Source organism: Oryctolagus cuniculus, chromosome 11, assembly GCF_964237555.1.
Source record: "Oryctolagus cuniculus chromosome 11, mOryCun1.1, whole genome shotgun sequence".
Lineage (NCBI taxonomy): Eukaryota > Metazoa > Chordata > Mammalia > Lagomorpha > Leporidae > Oryctolagus > Oryctolagus cuniculus.
The window spans coordinates 109,180,299-109,203,403 of NC_091442.1; the positions used below are offsets into that span (position 1 = coordinate 109,180,299).

Genomic DNA, 23,105 nt, shown 5'->3' on the forward strand with positions numbered 1-23,105 from the left:
TTTTCTCTGGCTACTTTTAAGATTTTTATTTTTGTCTTTGGTTTTCAGCAATTTGACAATGATGTACAATACATGTTTGATAGCTATATTTTCTTGTATTATTATCATTGAACACTTTGATTCTGTGCTTTCAAGTTTTTTTTTTTTTAAAGATTTATTTTATTTATTTGAAAGAGTCACAGAGAGAAAGAGAGATAAGGAGAGAACTTTCATCTAGTGGTTCACTCCCTAGATGACTGCAATGGCCAGGGCTGGGCCAGGCCAAATCCAGGAGCCAGGAACTTCATCTGGGTCTCCCATGTGGATTCAGGGGCCTAAGTACTTGGGCCATCTTCCAGTGATTTCTCAGGCACATTAGCAAGAAGCTGGATCAGAAGTGAAGCAGCAGGACTCTAACTGGCACCCATATGGGATGGCTGCTTCATAGTCAGCGGCTTTACCCACTACCCCATAATGCTGGATCGGAAGTGGAGTAGCTGGGACTTGGCATGGCGCCCATATGGGATGCTGGTATCACAGGCTTTACTCACTGTGCCATAACACCAGCCCTGATTTGGATTCTTTTGTTATTATTTTTTATTTTCTAAAGGTTTTATTTATCTATTTGAGAGGTAGAGAGGTCCTCCATCCACTGGTTCACTCCCCAAATGGCCACAATGGCCAGAGCTGGGTCAATCTGAAGCCAGGATCCAGGAGCTTCTTTCAGGTCTTCCAAATGAGTGCAGGTGCCCAAGCACTTGGGCCATCTTCCACTGCCTTCCTTGACCATAGCAGAGAGCTGGATGGGAAGAGGAGCAGCTGGAACTAGAACCAGCGTCCATATGGGATGTCAGCACCACAGGTGCCAGCACCCTAGTTTGGATTTTCCCCCCAGAAACATTTTATTTAAGGTATGCAAACTTCATGTATTTCATAAATATAATTTTAGGAACATAGTGATTCTTCCCACTGTACCCACCCTCCCACCCCAACTCCCACCCATCTTCCTCCTTCCTCTCCTATTCCCATTATTATTTTTTACTAAGATCTATTTTCAATTAACTTTATACACAGAAGATTAGCTCCATACTAAGAGTTCAACAAATAGTATGAACAAAAAAACTGTTCAACAGTTTTTTGTTTTTCTTTTGATTTCTTCTATGACCTGTGCCACTGTTCATTCAGGAGCATGTTGTTCAGTCTCCATGTGTTTGAGTATGCTCTATAGATTCTTGAGTCATTGATTTCCAACTTCATTCCACTGTGGTGAGAGAAGATGCATGGTATAATTTCGATTTTTTATTTTATTTTTTTTTAATTTGCTGAGACTTGCTTTATGTCTTGGCCTATGGTCTACCCTAGAGAAAGTTCCATGTACTAGTGAGAAGAATGTGTATTCTGCAACTGTAGGATGAAAAGTTCTGTAGACACCCATTAGGTCCATTTGGTCTATATTGTCGATTAACTATTGTGTCCTTTCTGATTTTCTGTCCATTGCTAAAAGTAGGGTGTTGAAGTCCCCCATTACTATTGTATGCGAGTCTATGTCTTCCTTTAGATCCATTAACATTTCTTTTTTTTCTTTAACTTTTATTTAATGAATATAAATTTCCAAAGTATGACTTATGGATTACAATGGCTTCCCCCCCATACCGTCCCTCCCACCCACAACCCTCCCCTTTCCCACTCCCTCTCCCCTTCCATTCACATCAAGATTCATTGTCGATTATCTTTATATACAGAAGATCAGCTTAGTATACATTAAGTAAGGATTTCAACAGTTTGCTCCCACACAGAAACATAAAGTGAAAAATAATAGATGATTTTTTTAAATGATGATGAAATCACATCAGACCTATTGTCATGTTTAATCCCAGTGAGAGTCAAGTTGGGAATTGATAATTTCTTTTTTTTTTTTTTTACAGAAGATCAGTTTAGTATGCATTAAGTAAAGATTTCAACAGTTTGCACCCCCATAGAAACACAAAGTGAAATATATTGTTTGAGTACTCGTTATAGCATTAAATCTCAATGCACAGCACATTAAGGACAGAGATCCTACATGAGGAGTAAGTGCACAGTGACTCCTGTTAGATCCATTAACATTTCTTTTAAATAGCCAGGTGCCCTGTAATTAGGTGCATATACATTTATTGTATAAATATATAATATTTATTATATTCCTATTGAATTGATCCCTTAATCATTGCGTAGTGCCCTTCTTTGTCTCTTTTAACAGTTTTTGTGTTGAAGTCTATTTTGTCTGATATTAGGATGGCTACACCAGCTCTTTTTGGTTTCTGCTAGCATGGAATGTCTTTTTCCATCCTTTGACTTTCAGTGTGCATTATCTTTGTTGGTGAGATGTGTTTCTTGTAGGCAGCAAATAGATTTTTTTTTCCATTCAGCCAGTCTGTATCTTTTAACTGGAGAGTTGAGGCCATTTACATTTCAAGGTGACTATTGATAAGTAAGAACTTGGCCCTGCTGTTTTTCCATAAATATTCCTGTTTACTGTGAATTTCCTTTGTATTTTTACTGGGAGATTTTCTGCCTTCATCTTCTTTCCTAGTGATGACAGTGTTGTTTCTGTTTGTGATACAGCCTTATCCATCTTTTATAAGGCTGGACGAGTGGTGACAAATTCTTTCAACTTCTGTTTGTTAGGGAATGTCTTTATTTCACCTTCATTCATAAATGAGAGCTTTGCAGGGTACAGTATTCTGGGTGGACAATTTTTTTACACACAATTTAAGTGTGGCTTAAATGATAGAGATATCTACTATATGATTTATCTAAAGGTGGGAGGTAGAAGATTCCAGGGTTTATTCAACAGCTTAGCATCATCAGCGACCCAGTGGTTTACCTCTGGGTAAATCATTACCGCCTTTAATAAAACTAGGACTCAGTTAGTAAGCAAGGAAGAATGAGGGACTGGCTATTGGGTGGCCGGCTGAAGGGTCTGCTACAGACAGTATGTCTGGACTGAACCATGCCAGGTGGTTGAGAGAGATCAAACTTGTACTTGCTGAAAATACTTACTCCACTGCATATGCTAGGGCTGGGCATTAGCACTAAGGGATTTTAGTAAAATGAAAATGGAATGGAAAATCGTCCAATTATTAGCCTAGAATCAGACTCTGCGATAGTACAGATCATCTTGGTCCAGTCTCCTGTTTTACAGATAAGGACACTGGTTCAGAGGAGGAAAGTGGTTTGCCCAAGATCACACTCCTAGTTAGTGGCAGAGTCAGCACTGGTACCCATGTCTCCTGCTTTCTGTCTAGTGCTCCGTTAGCTAAAGGTTCAGGAAACGGAATAGGGGACTGATATATTTTGATGGAAAGCAGTTAGGAAGAAAACCCTGGAGCAGCATGGTCAAGTGCTACTAGCCTGATGAGTGAAGAATCTGACCAGGAGTGGACAGGTGATTTACCTCCACTCAGGTATCAGAGAGTCTCACCTCCAACCAGAACTCATGGCACTTTCTGCCTGGCAGATGTTAGCAGATCTTTTTGCTTCTCGTGGTATACTCACCAGCGAGCAGGAGGACTGTGACTGCAAATGTGCTATAAAGTCTGGGCCTGGCTGGGGTGCTGTGTCCAGAGAGGAAAGCGCATGATAGTGGATCAAGAACTGTACCAGTAGAATAGTAGTTTCCGTAGAAGTTGGGTCCAGAAGATTCCCTGAGCACTTACTGCATGTCAGACTCTGTGACAAGCCCAAAGCTACATAAAGAAGGAAAGAGCTGGGAGCCAAAATTAAAATATGTTCAGCATCAGGCAGTACATTAGGCATAGTAACAGCCACCGTTTCCTTTAATTCTCTGGGAGGAACATATTTTTGTTTCCATGTTAAATATGAGAAAACTGCAGTTCAGAGGTTATGTGACTCAGTCAATATCTAGCAAGTAAGTGGTAGACTTAAAACTGGAACTGAGCGCTGTTTTGTTTTTTTTTTTTCCTCTTCTGTGGGTCCCTACTCTTAAGGATTTTTTTAAATGTATTTATTTGAAAGACAGAGTTACAGAGAGGGAAAGACAGATCTTCCATCTACTGGTTTTCTCCCCAAATGGCTGCAAGGGCCGGGGCTGGGCCAATCTGAAGCCAGGAGCCTGGAACTTCTTCTGGGTCTCCTGTTAGGTGTAGGGGCCCAAGCACCTCTGCTGCTCTCCCAGACACATTAGCAGGGAGCTAGATCAGAAGTGGACCAGCCAGGACTTGAACCAGAGCCCATATTGGATGCTGGTACCGCTGGCAGCAGCTTTACCAGCTACACCACAGCACTGATCCCACAAAGAATTTTTGTTCTAGAAGGGAAGTTAAGGCAAACACCAGAAATATTAGCAATACAAACCATGTATATTCAATTTCATTCAAATAATGCACAATATTCTTAAGACTTGCTATGCCAGATGTGGTCCTGGACTCCAGCTTTTGGGAGATGTCATGGGGTTAGAGGTGAGGGGGGAAGGCATATTGGGGGAGGTGGCATTTGCATGGGCCTTGAAGGGTCCATGTGGCTCCAGCAATGGTGGTTACGGGGATGGGGGCAGAAAGCCACGAAACAGGTTTTGAGCTGGGAGAGTTTTCCACATTGGCTTGAGCTGAGAGGTTGAGGAACCATGGGAAAACAAGCTGGGAATGTTGAGAGACTTGGATTCCAAAAATAAGTCTTAGAATTCACTGGCTAAGTTGTCACTCAAAAACTGGTTGGAGGAATCATGGCTCAAAGTATCGTTTTGGACTACCGTGGAAGTTGTGTGCACGTGGAGCGGGGCCAGGAGGACACTGTGGGGGCTTGCATCTCACCTGGGTTGGAGGACACGGGGCTGTGGTCTAGGGTGGTATAAGAGCAATGGAGGAAAATGCAGAGACTGGGGTGGGGGTGTAAGGGGGAACCTCGTGGTACTCTGCGGCATGCCCGTTTCCTTCCCTGGGAAACAGAACAAGCCAAATGTAACCCCAGAGCTACCCAAGTCCTTTAGCCTTAAAGGTGACCATTTCTGTAATATTGAAACCAAGGTCCAGCCTCCATTGTGTATCGTAGATGCGGGTCCAGAGCCTTCTCTCCTCCCTTTGTCTCCACAAGTTAGCAGACTCCGAGAGTGTGTGGGTGTGCATGGGTGTGGGTATGGGTGTGTGTGGGGGGGTGTGCGGGTGTGGGGGTGGGGGTGTGTGTGCGTGTGGGGTGGGTGTGTGTGTGCATGTGTCTGTGTTTGTGTGCATTTGTGTGGGGGTGTGTGTGCATGTGTGTGTGTGGGGGGTGTGCATGGGGGGAGTGTGGGTGTGTATGGGTGTGTGTGCGCATGTGTGTGTGTTTGTATGCATTTGTGTGGGGGTGTGTGTGCGTGTGTGTGTGGGGGTGTGTGTGCATGGGGGGAGTGTGGGGGTGTATGCGTGGGTGTGTATGGGTGTGTGTGCGTGTGTGTGCGTGTGGGGGGTGTATGCGTGTGTGTGTGCATGTGTGGGTGTATGCGTGGGTGTGTGTGCGTGTGTGTGCATGTGTGGGTGCATGTGTGGGTGTGTGTGTGTGCATGTGGGGGTGTGTGTGTGGGGTGTATGCATGGGTGTGTGTGGGTGCATGTGTGTGCGGGTGCATGTGTGTGTGTGCATGTGGGGGTGTGCATGTGGGGGTGTGGGGGGGTGTATGCGTGGGTGTGTGTGGGTGCATGTGTGTGTGGGTGTGTGTGCATGTGGGGGTGTATGCGTGGGTGTGTGTGGGTGCATGTGTGTGTGTGTGTGGGGGTGTGTGTGCATGTGGGGGTGTGTGGGGGTGTATGCGTGGGTGTGCGTGTGTGTGTGTGCATGTGTATGTGTGGGTGTGTGTGCATGTGGGGGGGTGGGGGGGTGTATGGGAGGGGGTGTGGGGGTGTATGCGTGGGTGTGTGTGGGTGCGTGTGTGTGCATGTGTGTGTGTGGGTGTGTGTGCGTGTGGGTGGGTGGGTGTGCGTGGGTGTGGGTGGGTGGGGCAGGGTTCCGTTTCTCCTGAGACTGTCCACACCGCACCCTGTCCCCTCCATTCTCTCCTGGCTCCTGACAACTACTGTTTTCCTGACTTTCTGTTTTCACTCACTCTCTCCTGCCCTCCCTCCTCACTCTCTCCTTTCCAGCATGGCTGTTGCTGTCGGGTGGTGACAGAGGACGCTGACAGCACAGGGAAGGGAAACGTTTGGGTTTGATGAGGCGATGACTTGGGGTCACAGTGGGTCACGGCGTCGTGCGACTCAGCATTATCGTGTTAAACCCACCTCCTGTTTCAGGGCTGTGGGAGCGGAAGTTACCTCTCTCTCTCTCTCTCTCTCTCTCTCTCACCGCATTCAACTCGCTGAGCATGTCTTGGTTTTTTAATCTGAATTTAGGGTCTCATAACTTCATAAAAGGAGCCCTAGAGAAGAGGAAATGTAGTTAAACCATATTCGTAATCCTTTTTATATATGATGAAGGAGCTGCGTGGCTTTATTTACCACAGACCAGAGAGGGCTGTGGTTTTCTCCCAGGGAGTCCGGGATGGAGAGGAGCTGTCACATGTTTCCATCAAAGCCTGGGGCCGAAGGTTCAGACAGCGCCCGGAGCTGGCGTGAGGACTGGCAGTCTGGGGAAGGGTTCGAGGCTGCCTTCAGAGAACAGGGTGGGGCCGGCCCCTCAATTCACTAGGCTAATCCTCCACCTGCAGTGCCGGTACCCCAGGTTCTAGTCCTGGTTGGGGCGCTGGTTGCTCCTCTTCCAGTCCAGCTCTCTGCTGTGGCCCGGGAAGGCAGTGGAGGGTGGCCCAAGTGCTTGGGCCCTGCACCCACACGGGAGACCAGGAGGAAGCACCTGGCTCCTGGCTTCAGATAGGCGAGGTGCGCCTGCCATAGCGGCCATTTGGGGGGTGAACCAACAGAAGGAAGACCTTTCTGTCTCTTTCTCTCACTGTCTAACTCTGCCTGTCAAAAAAAAAAAAGAGAGAGAGAGAGAGAGAGAGAGAACAGCGTGGCTCTTGGGAGTGTCTGCCACAGTGCGCATCCTGGCTGGGAACGCAGTTGCAGCCGGCTCCCGCGCTGACCTTGTGACCTAGGACACTGTGGGGAGCAATCCGGACTAGACTAAGTTACTGGAATTAAGACTTATTCTATGCATCTGCTCTCCCACAATATGGCGCTGGGAGAGAAGTAAACAGCTTCCGCACAGCTGCCTCCAGTTCAGCTAATAAACTGTAGGACTTGCTCCTGATTGGAGGAGAGCAGCGTACTCGGCGTGTGGGCAGCCGAGTTAGGATTGGCGGAGGAGGACTATAAAGGAGGAGAGAGACGGCATGCACCAGGAACATCTATGGGGAACATCTAAGGGGAACATCTAGCTGAAGGAACACCCGTGCAGCCCCCGAGAAAGCCGGCCGGCGGTGTGCCGCTCCCCTGCAGAAGTGGGGAATGTGGCCAGGGGGAACTGCCCTTCCACGGAGGTGGAAGGGATAGTAGCCAACCCGGGAAGAACCAGCAGCAAACCCGGGGAGGGCCGAGCAGACGAAAGAACAGCACAGGGTCCTGTGTCGTTCCTCCACGAAGAGGGGGAGCGACAGGACACCATCCTAGGCTCCTCTCCTTCCTCACCGCCATGCCCACCCTATCACCTGGGCTGCCCTTCCCACCCCTGGCTGGCTGGCCTGCCTGTCTTCCTGCTCTCCGTTGCTCTGCTGGAAAATGAGGTTCCCTTCCCGAGTGCTTCCAGCACACAGCCAAGGCATCTCTGCCTCCACTTGAACGCTCCACAGGGCCATAGCTCCCTGAGGGGGAGGCACCCACGACTGACTGTGACTCACCGGCTCAGTATCAAAGGGTCTGGGATTCAGGAGCTGCTTGGTCAAGTGTTCATTAAGTATAAGGGGGTGTCAAAAAGTTTGTGGGGAAAATGGAATGAACAGAAAATGGAGGTAAAATGTTTGCACCAAAATGTTGGTACCAAGTTCTTTAAATGCGGGCATAGTTTTTGCATAATATGCATTTTCCATGAACTTTTTGAAGACCCACCCTCATACCTGGATATTAGGAAAGCAAAATAAACGATGAACAAACTTGTACAAGGTTGCAGGTGTTTATTATTTGCTTCCAGGTTTGGGTACTGTAGGACTTTTTAACTTTTTCAGTAGATTATTCCTTTTCTCAATTTGTTTGAATTTAATTATAATGCTTTTGGATAGATGATACATCTACATGATTCAAAATTCAAGGTGTTCTAAAATATACTCATTGAGGAGTGTGGCATTTCTAGTGACTGAGACACTGGTCAAGACACCCTTGTCCCGTATCAAGTTCCTGGGTTCAACTCCCAGCTCTGAAGCAGGCGTTGGGAGGCAGCCATGATGGCTCAGGTAGTTGGGTTCCTAGCACCCCCGTGGGAGGATTGAGTTCTTGGCATTTGGAGAGTGAACCAACAAGTGGGGCTCACTCACTATCTCTCCTTCTCAAATGAAAAAAAATCAATAATAAAATATACTCATTGAGAAATCTTGATCTGATTTCTATCTTACCTCTCCAACCCTATGTGCCAGCTTCCTAGTAGTAAATACTTTTATTCATTTATTATGTATTTCATTATACAAGTAAAATATTTAACATTTGCCACTTTCTTACACACAAAAAAGTAGCACACTATGCATTGTGCTATAATTTAGTGTTTTTTTATTGTGATAAACCTGGAAGCATTCTGTGTCAGTAGAACTTAGAGAACATCTGGTTCTTTTTCTGGTTTAGATTTTTTTTTTTATAGCTCCACAGTATTCCAGTGAGAGCATGCATCATAATTGAGGAAACTGGATAAGCTCTTGGGCTGCTTCCACATGGTTGCTGTCACAGACAAGCTGTAACAAGCAACTGTGCTTATGTATCATTCTGGGTGTGTCCAGGGAGCTGGACAATCAGTTTCCAGCCATGAGGCTGCTGGGTAAAGGTGTGTGGATTGGAGTAGATTCTGCCAAATGACCTTCCCAAGTGACGAGGCACCAATTTATTTGTACACCTCTGTCACTAGGTAGGAGGGAGCTTGCCTCCCACAGCTGCGCAGCAGTGGCCTGTGGTCTTGGTTTGGGTTTTGTCAATCTGTTAAGTGAGAAATGCTCTCAGTATAGCTTCTGTTTTCAATGATAGTTACTGAGTATTTTCCCCATCAACTGCATGCTGTGTGTCCTGCCTGGTTTTTGTCTTGGTTCTTGGTCTTTCTCCTGCTGGTTTCACGGGAGCTCTTTTCTCTAGTGGGGCAGCGGGAAGGAAGAGTGGACAGACAAGAACATTATCTGTAGTATGCCTGCAGCTTTCCTAAGCGAGTCATCATCTTTGTACTTAGGTTGTATTCTCTTTTACCTCCCACAGAGAAAGTTTAGATTTTTTTTTAATGTGATAAACTGCATCAATTTGGGGGGGCGGAATTTGGGATTTTGTATCAAAGTTAGGCCCGTTCCTTCTCTAAGATTATGAAAGAGCAGGAGAAGGGAGCAGGTGTGGGGCCCCTGGAAGCAGTGTTGCCAGTATCACAGTTTTGTTTGGGACTGAGCCCTGTTCCCACGGGGAGCAGGGTTGGCTGCCAGCAGCAGTGCCCACTGCCAGAGGCCTAGGTGCCAGCACCCTGATAATCAGCTGGTGCCCTGTGCAGGGACTGGGAGGGAGGGCGGGTGGGGGAAATAAAACGTTTGGCAGCTACGTGTTCCCAACAGGTGAGCTCTGGCCAGGTGCAGCCAGCTCGGCGTAATGAAAGGAAATAGAATTAGAACTTTGAGGTGAAACTCAAGACCCACATAAACCTAACATTTCCTGGGATTTGAAGAGAAGTAATTAATTTAGAAACGTTGTCCCTCAATATTAAACTCTGCCGAACTGGCTCAAGGCAGGAAATACTCTAGTGTAAGGCTCCCAAATATCATGAATTCAATCAGTACAGAGGCAGTAAGAAAGGACGGGCCAGCTATTCCATGGGAACTCCAAAAAGTTCATGAAAACATGGAATTAAGAGAAATTTATTTCAGTGGAAACAAGTGTTTGAAATCCACGCGTGACTTTCTTCCTCCTATACATTTTGCAAGTTCCCTGAGATCTTCAGTCTGGAACTACAGGCGTGAAGTGTGTGGAGTGCAGAAGCGTCTAGAGCTGGGGAGGTTTTGGTGTCTGCTAGCCTGGGTCGTTGCCTTTGCCCCGCCAGTAACTGTGTGACCTCAGACAAAGCGCTTTGCCTCTGCGCCTCACTTTGTTCCCCTGTACGAGGGGAGAATCCTAGTAATTAGGCCTAACCCCCATGGAGCCCAGGATGCTCCAGGCTCTGTACGTGATGCCTCACAGGGGCTATGACGCTCACTTCCTAGGACAGCCGTGAGAATTTACTGAAATAACGTGAGGCACAGGACTAGGCCCATCCCACATCCTCAGTAAACCTTCCCCGCATGGTGTTCTTGTTTCGTTCACTGACGGCAGGTGGATACCTTGGTGTTTGACTGCGGTACTATATTGGTCATATATTCGTCCCACAAATACTTCCTTCTTTTTTTTTTTTTTTTTGACAGGCAGAGTGGACAGTGAGAGAGGGAGACAGAGAGAAAGGTCTTCCTTTTGCCGTTGGTTCACCCTCCAATGGCCGCCACGGCTGGCGCGCTGCGGCCGGCGCACCGCGCTGATCCAAAGGCAGGAGCCAGGTGCTTCTCCTGGTCTCCCATGGGGTGCAGGGCCCAAGCACTTGGGCCATCCTCCACTGCACTCCCGGGCCACAGCAGAGAGCTGGCCTGGAAGAGGGGCAACCGGGACAGAATCCGGCGCCCCGACCAGGACTAGAACCCGGTGTGCCGGCGCCACTAGGTGGAGGATTAGCCTATTGAGCTGCGGTGCTGGCCCACAAATACTTCCTAAGCTCCTCCCACACATGGGGGCTGGAGACACCAGGGTGAGGGAGGTCTGTGCCTGACTGAGCTGACAGCCCAGCAAGGCGGACTTCTGGTTCTGGGCGATGCTGTAGACTGAATGTATGTGTTCCACACCCCTCCCCATACCCCGGCCAAGCTTGTCTGTTGAAATCCTAACCCCCAGTGTGGTGATATTTGGGGGTGGTGCCTTTGGAAGGCGATGAAGTCATGAGGGTAGAAGCCTCGTGGATGGGATGAGGCCCCCGGAAGCTCCCTGGCCCCTGTAGCATACGAGAACTCAGTGTGAGAAGACACTGTCTGTTGTAAGCCAGGATGCGGGTCCTCACCAGACACTGAGTGTCTTGGCACCTTGATCTGGGACCACCCAACCTCTAGAACTGTGAACAATACGTGCCTGCTGTTTCCAAGCCCCCTGGCCAATGGTGTATTGTTACAGCAACCCAAACAGACTAGACCAATCAGTGAGCGCTGACACACTTCGTGACCGGGGCTTTGCCTGGGCACCACCAGGTGCTGTGGGAACACGGAGTGGACAAGCCCATCCCAAATGCGGGACTCGCAACCCAGCCGAGTGCATGGGACACAGATCCAGGGGAGTGACAGCTGTGACAGCCACAGGGAACCCTTACATAGCTGGTACCTTGTTCCAGGACCACTTCTGTCACTCCCCACGATGGCCCTAAGTGCCTGGTTCTGTTGTTGAGTTCCAGCCCTATTCTACAGATAGGGGCACCAAGAAACAAAAAGACTGTTCCAGGTCACACAGCTAGAAAGGGGGTAGAGCCAGGACTGCAGCCTGGAAATCCTGCTGCAGAGTTTACATTGGGAGGCGGATGCTAGGCGGGGTGGGGCAGAGATGCCCGCCTGGGAAGTAGACTGAGACCCCTGTGGTGGGTTGGGAAGCACAGCTTTGAAGTGGGTTCGGATCAGAGCAGTGAAAAAAACAGGGACCAGCAGCATCTTGGTGGGAGGCTTTTAAAAACAAGCCTCTGCTCCCTGGCTTTGGCAGGACGCAGGCTGGGTATCAGAGGGGGACGGCTCAGCGCGTGCTGTGAACGGCTCCTGGCACCCTGCTGGCCTGGATATTGCATTTTCTAGGGTGACTCTTGCTTGGTTCGGGGCACATTTGGCAGTGCCAGTTCCTGAAGTCTCCACGAGCGAGAGCCTTTCCCTTCTACCTAGAATGTGCGCTCCTGGCCTCGGTGCCTGCTCCTCCTCCAGATCCCATGATCACGCTCACATGCTGTGTTTGGCAATGTCATGGCATCCGTGACCTCTCAAGCTCTCGCCCAGGACCTGGAAAAGCAATGAAAGATGGCCCAAGTACTCGGGCCCCTGCACCCATGAGGGAGACCTGGATTAAGCTCCTGGCTCCTGGCTTTGGACCCGCCCAGCTCCAACTATTGCAGCCATTTGGGGAGTGAACCAGCGGATGGAAGATCTCTCTCTCTGTGTCTCCCTCTCTTCGTATACAACTCTGCCCCTCAAATAAATAAATAAATAAATAATAAACAAAAGAGCAATGAGCCATAACAAAGTTAATTGAGAGGAAAGTTTGACAGAGTAGCAACAAGTATTGCCAGGCTGGGAGATGCTGTGATGGGCTCCCAGAATGAGGCCCTTCCTCCCTCAGTGTCGTCCTGCGTCCTGTCCCTTGGTGTCCGGCTCTCCTGTGTTTTGGGTCAGGTACCGTGTCTGCGCGTAAGAGAGCAGTGGGAAATGACCCAAGGCAAACAAGGTGAGAAGTGAACAGGAGTTCCCTCTGTCCAGGCGGGCTTGGATTTCTAGAGATTTGGGTTTTCTGTATATTTTCTAATTTTTTTAATCACATGTTGCTTTTATAAATAATGCTTTCTAGAAAACTCTGACTATCCCTGCAAGGCCCAGCCCAGGGCCACCTCCCGTGTGGCGTGTGCTGACTTGGGCACTTGGTTAAGTTGTCACTTCTTTCAGGAAGCCCTCTCTGATAGGCCTGCTTTCTGTGCAGTCCGAGTTGGGGGACCACTCTTTCCCTCCCTGTATCGCAGCATTTGTGACTTCTACTCAATGGGGACCTCCTCTCCACTGTTGATCTTTTTCTTTCTCCAACCAATCTCTAAGGCAGGAGTTGAATTTCTTCATCTGCAGCATCTTGCCGGCACACATTAGGTACTCAATACATGCTATTTGAATTGATTAATATAGTACTTATACTAGTCCCATAAGAGGTCTTCAAAAAGTTCATGGAGGAACCGGTGCTATGTCGTAGCTGGTAAAGGCACCGTCTGCAATATCAGCATCCCATGTGGGCACCAATTCAAGTCCTGGCTGCCCCTCTTCTGATCCAGCTTCCTGCTAATGGCCTGGGAAAAGCAGTGGAAGATGGTCCAAGTGCTTGGACCCTTGCCACCCATGTGGGAGGCCCGGATGAAGTGCCTGGCTGAACTTTGGCTGTTGTGGCCATCTGGGGAGTGAACCAGCAGTTGGAAGATCTGTTTCTCTGTCTCTCCTTTTCTCTCTACAACTCTTACTTTCCGATAAAGTATTTTTTTAAAAAGTTCATGGAAAACACATTATGCAAATTTCTAATTTCTCATCAAGATTAATTTATCTTTTCATTCCATTTTCCCTTGAAATTTGGAAGTATCTTGAAATGCTGAAATTTAAGATAGCAAAAGGCGGGAGGTGTTAAGCCTAGTGGTTCAGCTGCTGCTTGAGACAACCATGCCCATGTCAGAATGCCTGGGTTCAAGTCCCAGCTCCACTTTCCAGCTTCTGCTCATGCACATCCTGGAGGCAGCAAGTGATGGTTCAAATACCTGGGTCACTGTCACCCACACAAGAGACCTGGATTGAGTTCCTGGATCCCAACCTCAGCTTAGCCCTGCCCCAGCTCTTGTGTACATTTGGGGAGTGAACCAGAGAATGACAGCTCTGTTCATCTCTCTCTGTTCCTCCCTCCCTCCCTCTCCCCCTCCCTCCCTCTCTCTCTCTTCCATAAATAAGTAAAAAATAAAAACTGTATTAAAGAAGCAGAAAAAGCTGCAAACTCAGTTTTAAGGGGAACAATAATATATTTTTTAAAGATTTATTTCTTTTTTTTGAAAGCTAGAGTTAGAGAGAGAGAGGAAGAGACTTGGGAGAGAGAGAGAGATCTTCCATCTGCTGGTTCACTCCCCAAATGGCTGCAATGGCTGGGGATGGCCCAGGCAAAAGCCAGGAGCCAGGAGCTTCATCCCAGTCTCCCACATGGGTGCAGAGGCCCAAGCACTTGGGTCATCCTCTACTGCTTTCCCAGGCACATTAGCAAGGAGCTAGATCAGAAGTGGAGCAGCTGGGACTCGAACCAGCTCCCATATGAGATGCCAGCACTGCAGATGGCAGTTTAACTCATTGAGCCACAGCACCAGCCCCAGAAAGTAAAAACATGAATCACTTGTCAGTTCAAGCTAGCTAGAAGTGCGCCTTGGTTTGAATGAGTTCGATGCTTTTGGTGGCGGGGAAGAGAACAGCCAATGCAAGGAGGCCTAGTTACTGAGGAGGTTTTCTTCTCACCAAACAAGGGGGCAGCCATTGTTATGGTGGATTCATCAGCAGTACAACGTGACGTCCACCACCCCCTCCATCTCGCCCCCGGCCTTCCCAGGCGTTGGCTTTCCCCTTAGACTGCTCGGGTCCCAGTCGCAATCTTGCCACCTCCTCCAGTTGTGTTGTCTTCCTGCCATGCCCAGAGCCTGTGTCTTGTCCATTTAACTCATCAGAACCCAAGTTAGCAGTTCTGGGATGATTTCAATGATGCAACATCTATTTCTAAGTTATCATAAGTGGTATATTTATCGCCCTATAAATTATTAGGTCTTTAGGTGTGCTGTATATAGGACAATGGGACACTCAATTAGGGGAGGAGCATAAGGTTTTCTCCTCAAATGTGGTAGGCCAGCAACATGTCACATGGCCCACCTATCCTGACACGTACCATTACTGGTTGAAATATATCAATTTCACCCACTTCTATAGGATTTGAGAGGGGAATCACCCTTGCTGAACACATGGTGCCCTCTAAGTTGGGATTCTATTAATAAGGAAGAAAGTAAGTACATATGACTGTTGAGTGAGCAATGGTAGTACGTACCACAGTGCTAATGAATAGACACTTTCATCAGAGTTCTACCCAGAGTGGTGCCTTTTCAATGAGAATGTATTTTCTGGATTTACCTTTTTAAAAAAAAAAAAAAAAAAGATTTATTTACTTATTTGAAAGTCAGAGTTACATGCAGAGAGAAGGAGAGAGAGAGAGAGAGAGAGAAATCTTCCATCCGCTGGTTCACTCCCCAAATCGCCGCAGTGGCTGAAGTTGTGCCAATCTGAAGCCAGGAACCAGGAGCTTCTTCTGGTTCTCCCAGGCTGGTGCGGGGAGGGGTCCAAGGTCTTGGGCCATCTTCTACTGCTTTCCCAGGCCACAGCAGAGAGCTGGAGCGGAAGTGGAGCAGCCAGGACTCAAACCAGTGCCCAGATGGGATGCCAGCACTGCAGGTAGCAGCTCTACCTGCTACGCCACAGCGCCAGCCCCTGGGTTCACTTTTATGAGCTGATTTACTTTTAGAAAAGTCTTTCTATATACTATATATGCATTTTATCTCATTTTCATTTTACTTAAATGTTTCCATGGGTTCCAGTTCTTTTCCATATAAAATTTATACCACAGACTGATTTCATTGATCTTTGTCATTTGCCCATATTAAATTTTACTGATTATGTTTGTAGGTTTTGACATTGTTCATTTTATTTTGAGACTATTTATACCAATTATCTTGGGTCAAATTTTGTGGATTTTTTTTCCTTGTGGGCTATTTTCCTGAATGGTTTTCACTATAAGCTGATAAAAGACTGATTACAGGATTTCTCAGTTAATCCAGAATAGAAGTGAACATAATTCTTCTTAACTATGCAAAGATTCATCTGTTGTTCAGACTGTTATAGAGGAGAGGTTGGCAAACCAGGGCCCCACGGTCCAAGGCCTGATAAACTCTCGGGAGAGCTGTATGCTAAGAATGGCTTCTACAGATATCTGTTGCAATCTATTTAGTGTCAGGAAACACAAATTTTGTATCCCACTTAACGTAAATGTTATTTACCCCCCCCCCCAAAATAATGTAATGAATAAACTATCATTAAAAAATTGGTGGAAATTTGTTTTTTCTCTTGTCCTATAAATCCTTTTCTGTTTGTCTTTTAAGATTTTTCTACCTATTTGAAAGAGTAGCTTTTTTTATTTGAAAGAGAGAGGGAGAAACAGAGAGAAAGAGAGATCTTCTACCTACTGTTTCACCCCCCAAATGGCCACAATGACCAGGGCTGGGCCAGGCTGAAGCCAGAAGCCAGAAGCTTCCTCTGGGTCTCCCATGTGGGTGCAGGGGCAAAAGCACTTGGTCCATCTTCTGCAGCTTTCCTCAGGCCATCAGCAGGGAGCTAGATCGGAAGTGGAGCAGCCAGGACACGAACCAGATTCCATATGGGATGCTTGTGTTGTAGGTGGTGACTTTACCTGATACGTCACAAAGCTGGCCCCTGTCCTATAAATATTACATAATATTCTTGGTTTTGCCTCTTGGCCTGCAACCTTTAAAATATTTACTATCTGGCCCTTTACAAAAAAAGTGTGCTGACCTCCGCTGTATTATGCTGCTAACCTGACTCTCCCGAACACTCACATTCTCTCTGCCTTACATTAACTAAGTGATCCTTTGGGAATACAAAGGGCAAATGGTGCGTCATAGACTATTCAAGCTTCTATAACAAATCACCATAAAACTGGCTGGGTTACAAAACCCAAAAATTTATTTTTCACATTTCTAGAGCCTGGGAAGGTACAAGACCAGGGCAGCAGCAGATTTGGTGTCTGGTCAGTACCCACTTCCTGTTCATACCTGGTGCCCGCCTCCTGTGTCGTCACATGGCAGCAGGTGTGGGGCAACTCTCTGGAGTCCTTTTTATAAGGGCACTAATCCCACTCATCAAGGCTCCTTCATCGCTTCTCAGAGGCCCACCAAATACCATCAGATCAGACACATTGAACCCTGTAGCTTCCACAAATAAGAGAAAACATGATGTTTGACTTTCTGGGTCTGGCTTCTTTAATTCAGCATCGCGATCTCCAGTTGCATCTCTTTTGTTGTAAATGTCAGGCTCTCATTCCTCTTTTTTTTTTTTTTTTTTAAAGATTTATCTTTATTTCTTTGAAAGAGTTACAGAGAAAGGCAGAGAGAGAGAGAAAAAAAAGGTCTTCCTTTTTCTGGTTCACTTCCCAATGACCCCAACGGCCAGAGCTGAGCTGATCCAAAGCTAGGAGCGCCAGCACCATGGCTCAATAGGCTAATCTTCTACCTTGCGGTGCCGGCACACCAGGTTCTAGTCCCAGTCAGGGCACCGGATTCTGTCCTGGTTGCCCCTCTTCCAGGCCAGCTCTCTGCTGTGGCCAGGGAATGCAGTGGAGGATAGCCCAAGTGCTTGGGCCCTGCACCCCATGGGAGACCAGGAGATCCTGATCCTGCCTTCGAATCAGCATGGTGCGCCGGCCGCAGCACACTGCCCGCGGCGGCCATTGGAGGGTGAACCAACGGCAAAAGGAAGACCTTTCTCTCTGTCTCTCTCTCTCACTGTCCACTCTGCCTGTCAAAAAAAAAAAAAAAAAAAAAAAAAAAAAAAAAAAAAAAAAAAGCCAAGAGCTTCTTCCAGGTCTCCCATGCACTTGCAGAGGTCCAAGGACTTTGGCCATCTTCTACTGCTTTCCCAGGCCATAGTAGAGATGGATCAGAAATGCAGCAGCCGGGACTACAACCAGTGCCCATATGGGATGCCGGCACTACAGGCTGGGGCTTTAACCCACTGCACCACAGTGCCAGCCCCTCTCATTCATTTTTATGGCTGAGTATTATTCCGTGGTATAGCTTTATCTGATCATTAATTGATGGATATCTAAGTCGATTCTTTATCTTTGCTGTTGTGAATTGAGCTACTGCAAACATGGGAATGTGGGTAACTTGCTTATTTGCTGATTTCACTTGCTTTGAAAGATTTCCAGGAGTGGGACACATAGGTCATGTGGTAGATGCATTTTCAGTTTTCTGAGGAATTGCCATACTGTTTTCCATAAGGGTTGAACACATAGTCTTAAATCTTGGGAGAGCTGAGAAGACTTTTACTTACCCCTGCTGCTCCTTACTGAAGTTAGCTCATTTTTCTTTCCTTTAACAGATGAGGAAAAAGAAAATAATAGAGCATCCAAGCCCCACTCCACTCCTGCGACTCTGCAATGGTGAGTTTCCATTGGTAACAAGTTTCTCTTAATGGGATGTTCACAGCTTTCTGCCTGGAGTACAGGAGATCGCCTGTCGCCTGGGTGTGTTCACGCTGATCTTTTCTTTTTTCTTTTCTTTTTTTTTTTTAAGGTTTATTTACTTGAAAGGCAGAGTTACACAGAGAGAAGTCTTCCAAATATTGGTTCACTCCCCAAATGGCTGCAAAAGCTGGGGCTAGACCAGGCCAAAGCCAGGAGCCAGGGACTCCATCTGGGTCTCCCACACGGGTGGCAGGGTCCCCAGCACTTGGACCATCTTCTGCTGCTTTCCCAGGCACATTAGCAGGGAGCTGGATCAGAAGTGGAGCAGTTGGGACTCAAACCAGTGCCCATAAGGGATGCTGGCACTGCAGGCAGCTGCTTAACCCACTGCACCATGACTCCAGCCCCTGTCCACCCTGCCCCCCTCCACCTTTTTTTCTTTTATAAATATTTATTTTATTTATTTGAAAGGTAAAGTTAGAGAGAGAGAGGGTGAGAGAGGTTCACATTGTTAGGATAACTTGCATCCAGTAACCCGCAGGAAATCCATCTAACATGTGGGCATCTGCAAAATGCTCCACTTAGGATAAAGCTGGATATTCGAATTTCTGTCTTTTTTTTTTTTTTGTAGATTGTTTTTGATTATCAAAACCCTGGCAAAGGCTGTATTCCACATGGATGTCATGAATTGATTTTAATAAAATCCATTATTATAATTAATAATATTGTAGCAAATTATAGAAAACAGAGGAATGTTCCCCTTACCAATGGGCCCTTAGTGAATTAATAGTTGATGGCAACTATATTACAATTATTTGAACACTAATAACATTAACAAGAATAAAATAGTAGAATGGCTTTCTCTTTAATACTTGGAACTCCTGGAGCTGATGAAATATTTACTGACAGTGAAGTGGTTGCCCTTGTGTTTGATACTTAGAGATGAATTCTCTGAAAGCTTGACTTAGGTTATGCTCAGTTCTCTTGACGGCCAAGATTCACCTTTCAAAGGATCTTGGCAGTCAAAGGCTGTTATTTCCATGGCGGTGCTGCCCAGAAAATTGATGGAATTCAGGCATAAAGGGAGGGAGGAGCGGAGATGTGTTCTGTGCCGGGCTCCGTGCACTGTGTGTACCTGCTTCATGTCGTTCTCCCCAGTCCGTGAACGTGGTACTGCTGTGACCATTGTGCAGATGAGGAAAATCAAGTGGAGGTGGTTGTTTCCCTCGCCTGAATATGCCCTTACGTGGCAGAGACGAACTTGGTGTGGTCCCTTGAACTGCAAAGCCCATGCGTAGGAAGAAAGGAAAAAGAAAAATCAGGGAGAATAGAGAAGAGAGATCAGAAAAGGAAGCAGCTGGACTTTGATGAGCAAATCACATTAGAGTCTCTGCTCTAATCTGTGCGGAGGTGAGAGGGAAGCAAGCACGCGGGAATGTAACTCAATCTGCTCCAGCAAGCGCCTCACAGCCCGCTTGTTGGCTCCAAGGAGAGCGAAGGTTGTGTTCAGGAGCTGGTTTGCAACCTGTCCTCTCGCTCTCCTCATTTGCCCCATGTCGTTCCTTTCTGTTGCCTTTGCTGCTTTTGGCTTTATTTAAAATTCTACTCAACTCCCCAGCTCCGATCCCCGCTGTGCATCTCCCTGAATACTGTAGCCGTGCCAGTTCCCACAGTGCCAGGACAGTCACTGAGGCATCGCCACGAAGGCCTTTGGGAGTGGGAGTTTCTAGAAATGCGAGGAAGAGACAGATAGCGCACCCTCGTCACCTGAGCATGCGCCTTTCAGAATAAAACGCTTGCAAGGAGCTGGAAGGAAAGCGCCTCCTTCCTGTGCCTTTTCCTGGGATTCTCTGACACCTGCTGGACGGTGCAGTCCCTGAAGCGAGGCTGCCAGCAGCCACCTGTCCAACGAGAGAATCCAACTCAGGTGTAGATGTGACGGCGAAGTGAGTCATTGTGTACCAAGCGCGTCCACAGTGCCTGCCACTGGCTGTGGATTCAGTCAGCCCCTCATTACCTCCCTCCCTTCTGAGCTCTCCAAGGATGGCCTAGCATAAGGACAAGCTTTCTGCCTTCCGCTGTATCAAATGATCTGTTCTTCTAAATTAAAGGTCACATAGATCATTCCAGGAGACACATCATCCTCCAGTCCACAAGGTCAGGCAGGCAGTAGATTTTTTTTTCTTAAAGATACATCTGCTTTCAAGGCCAAATCAGGTTTGAAGACTTGTTAGTCTTATTATTATCACGGTTGTTCAAAGAACAAATTGTCTTCTGATGCCCATTGTATGTTTCAGATTGAGTTTGTCATTCACTAATTCAAGAAATTGAGCCCCTGTTGTTTGTTAGGCCCTGCTGTAGGCATCAGTGGATAAGACAGATCTAGAGTAGGAGTGGGTGAGGAGGAAGAAAAGGGTAACAATTTCTGAAAAGCAAATAGTGAGTAAACAAGGACCGTATTAGATAGTGGTAAGTGCCCTGCGATAAGCAGAGCTGGCTGGTAGGACAGTGTCTCAGAGGCTGTGTCAGGTGAGGCGTAGGGGAGGGCTTCTCTGAGGAGGTGACCTTTCAACAGACAGATGTCTGACAAGACCTCACTGACAACACAACTCTGTGAAAACCAAAGGCAGGGCAAGCACTCCAGATGGAGGAAAACGCTTTCCCAAAGGCCCTGCTGTTGCACGCCAGGCTCCCCAGACTGAGCAGAGACGTGCACGCTTGTGCGTGGGAGTGTCCACGCCTGGGGGGGTGAGGCAGGCTGATGTGGGCAGAGGGGGCCTGCTTGAAGGAGGGTATAGCCGAGGCTCCAGCGGACCCCACAGGGAGTTCTGATGCCACAGTCGACCTTCAGGGGTTATTCCAGTCCATGCACCTGGGTCCTAGTTTCCCACCCACCTGTTGTCCATGGGATGTCCCTGGGAGTAACTACAAATAGTGCCCCAAAGAACATCTTCACATGTGCCGCCTTGCAAACCAGGGGGAGAGTTTCCCCGCATTAGCATCAGACTTGGAGGCACGTGTTCAGCCCCGGTTCCTGAGCTTCTGATCCGGCTTGCTGTGATGCACACCCTGGGAGGCAGCAGATGATGGCTCAAGTCTGTCGGTCCCTGTCACCCACGTGGGGGGACCCGGGCTGAGGTCCAGGCTCCTGGTTTCCATCTGACCCAGCCCTCCTGTTGTAGGCATTTGGGGAGTGAACAGTGGGTGAAAGATCTGTCTCTTTCATCACCTTTCAAATAAGTTGAAAATAAATTTCAAAAAGAGTAAAAGAAGCAGAATTGCAGAGTGTACACACTTAAAATGTTAAGGGGATTGCAAAGTTGCCCACTTCAGTGGCTGTACCATTTTATGTCTTAACTCACTGTACAAAATACTTTCTTTAAAAACAATAAAAAGGAACGTAGCACTACAAGTATCTCATTCTCTGAGGCGCTTACGTCCTTCACGTGGTCCCCTCTGTCCAGCGGCAGTGTGCCGCCCCTCAGCCCCAGCCCAGCCCCAGGAAAGGACACTGCCTCCCTGCCGGGGCGCCTGCCCAACAGTCCTGAGCCCTCCTGGGACCCTTGGCTGGTTCTGGGAATCAAGTGAGGAGCTCTCTGCTTCTCCTCCGCCCCTCTCCTGCCCACAGGTCCCCTCCCCAGCACCCTAGAAACCATGCCCGCTCTAAGAACAAATAACACAGCAGTCAAGCAGCCTAAAATAATCAGGGCCACGTGATCAGGAGGCAGCTCCCAGCAGAAAACAGGCAAATATTGTCAGATGCCTCCTGCCAAACCCTGTGCAGCATCCTCCGTCACGAGGGTTAGTAAATCCCAACTCGCTGGGGACGGTGAGCGCTGCTGGAATCCCGGTTGCACAATGACCCCTATTCACGCCAAGGGTTTCGAAATGGAAAGCAGCCCGTTCTGCTCTCCCGGCCCCCTGCAGCAGTGCCTGTCCCCTCCGCAGACCCGCCCCCTCACACCACGCCCCTGCCACCCGCATCCCAGGCTCCTGTGTGCTGTCAAGGTGGCGACATTTTCCCTTTGAGCAGCTTACGGGTAGGGAAGACGATAGATGATCAAAGCGTCACTTTGCCTGGGAACCGTTTGCCCTTCTTTTGAAATGGTGGAAATGAAGCCCTGCGTGGTTACCAAGCTCTGAGTACTGCACGTGTCCGTGTGACATGGTACAACCGTTTGATGGGCAGTGTTGCAATCCTCTTACCGTTTGAAGTGTGTGCACCCAGCAATCTGCATCTTGACGTGGAGAACACTGGAATGCACTGGGCGTGCACGTGCAAAGACGGCCTTTGGGGCCTTGTTTGCGGTGGCGAGGTAGAGTAGAGATGCGTAGACATAAGGATTAGGTGGTAAAAGAAAGGAGAGGGTAGGTGCAGAGTCACCTCAGCTGCTGTTTGGGGCCACCAGAGTTCCGGGCTGACAGCCCCTAGCCTAGGACCCGGCAGGAACACTGGCACCAGCACAAAACTTGTGACATTGTTAGCTTCTGTTCCTCGCCTACTCCCCATAGACTTGAATAGTTGACAACTGAACAGGGGGATTCCAAGACCTGGCTAGGCCCTAGTTTTTCTGGAAAACCAAGCATTGAAAAGGGATTCTGCTGCTCTGTGTTCTCATCTGATTTAGTCTTTACAACAGCAGAGAGAAATCTCTGATTCAGTCCTTTGCACAGTGCCAGCCAAACCAACAGGTTTAACATTTACCAATAAGTGCCGGGCCTGCTGGGTGATGTCACCAGCGAGCTCATTTAACCCTCATGAAAACCCTTTCAGGTAGGCAGGATAATATCACCTGTGTTTCAAGAGTAGGAAACCAGGACAAGTGACTAAGCACTACAGAGGGTCACAGTCTAAACTCTACCCGATGTGGGGAGTAACTGACTCCCAAGCAGACCCTCACCAAAGAGGGGACTGGGCCAGCCATGT

At 47.9% G+C, this 23,105-nt stretch overlaps 1 protein-coding gene across 6 annotated transcripts in view; it reads left to right on the top strand.

Annotated features, from left to right (window-relative positions):
* RFX4 (regulatory factor X4) overlaps positions 1–23,105 on the top strand; it is a 165,805-nt gene that overhangs the window by 37,009 nt on the left and 105,691 nt on the right. For all 6 annotated transcript variants that reach the window (XM_008257109.4, XM_070052804.1, XM_051846592.2 and 3 more), the window contains one exon: positions 18,094–18,154. In XM_008257109.4, coding sequence (XP_008255331.1) covers positions 18,094–18,154 — 61 coding nt within the window. The remainder of the gene's footprint in view (positions 1–18,093; positions 18,155–23,105) is intronic.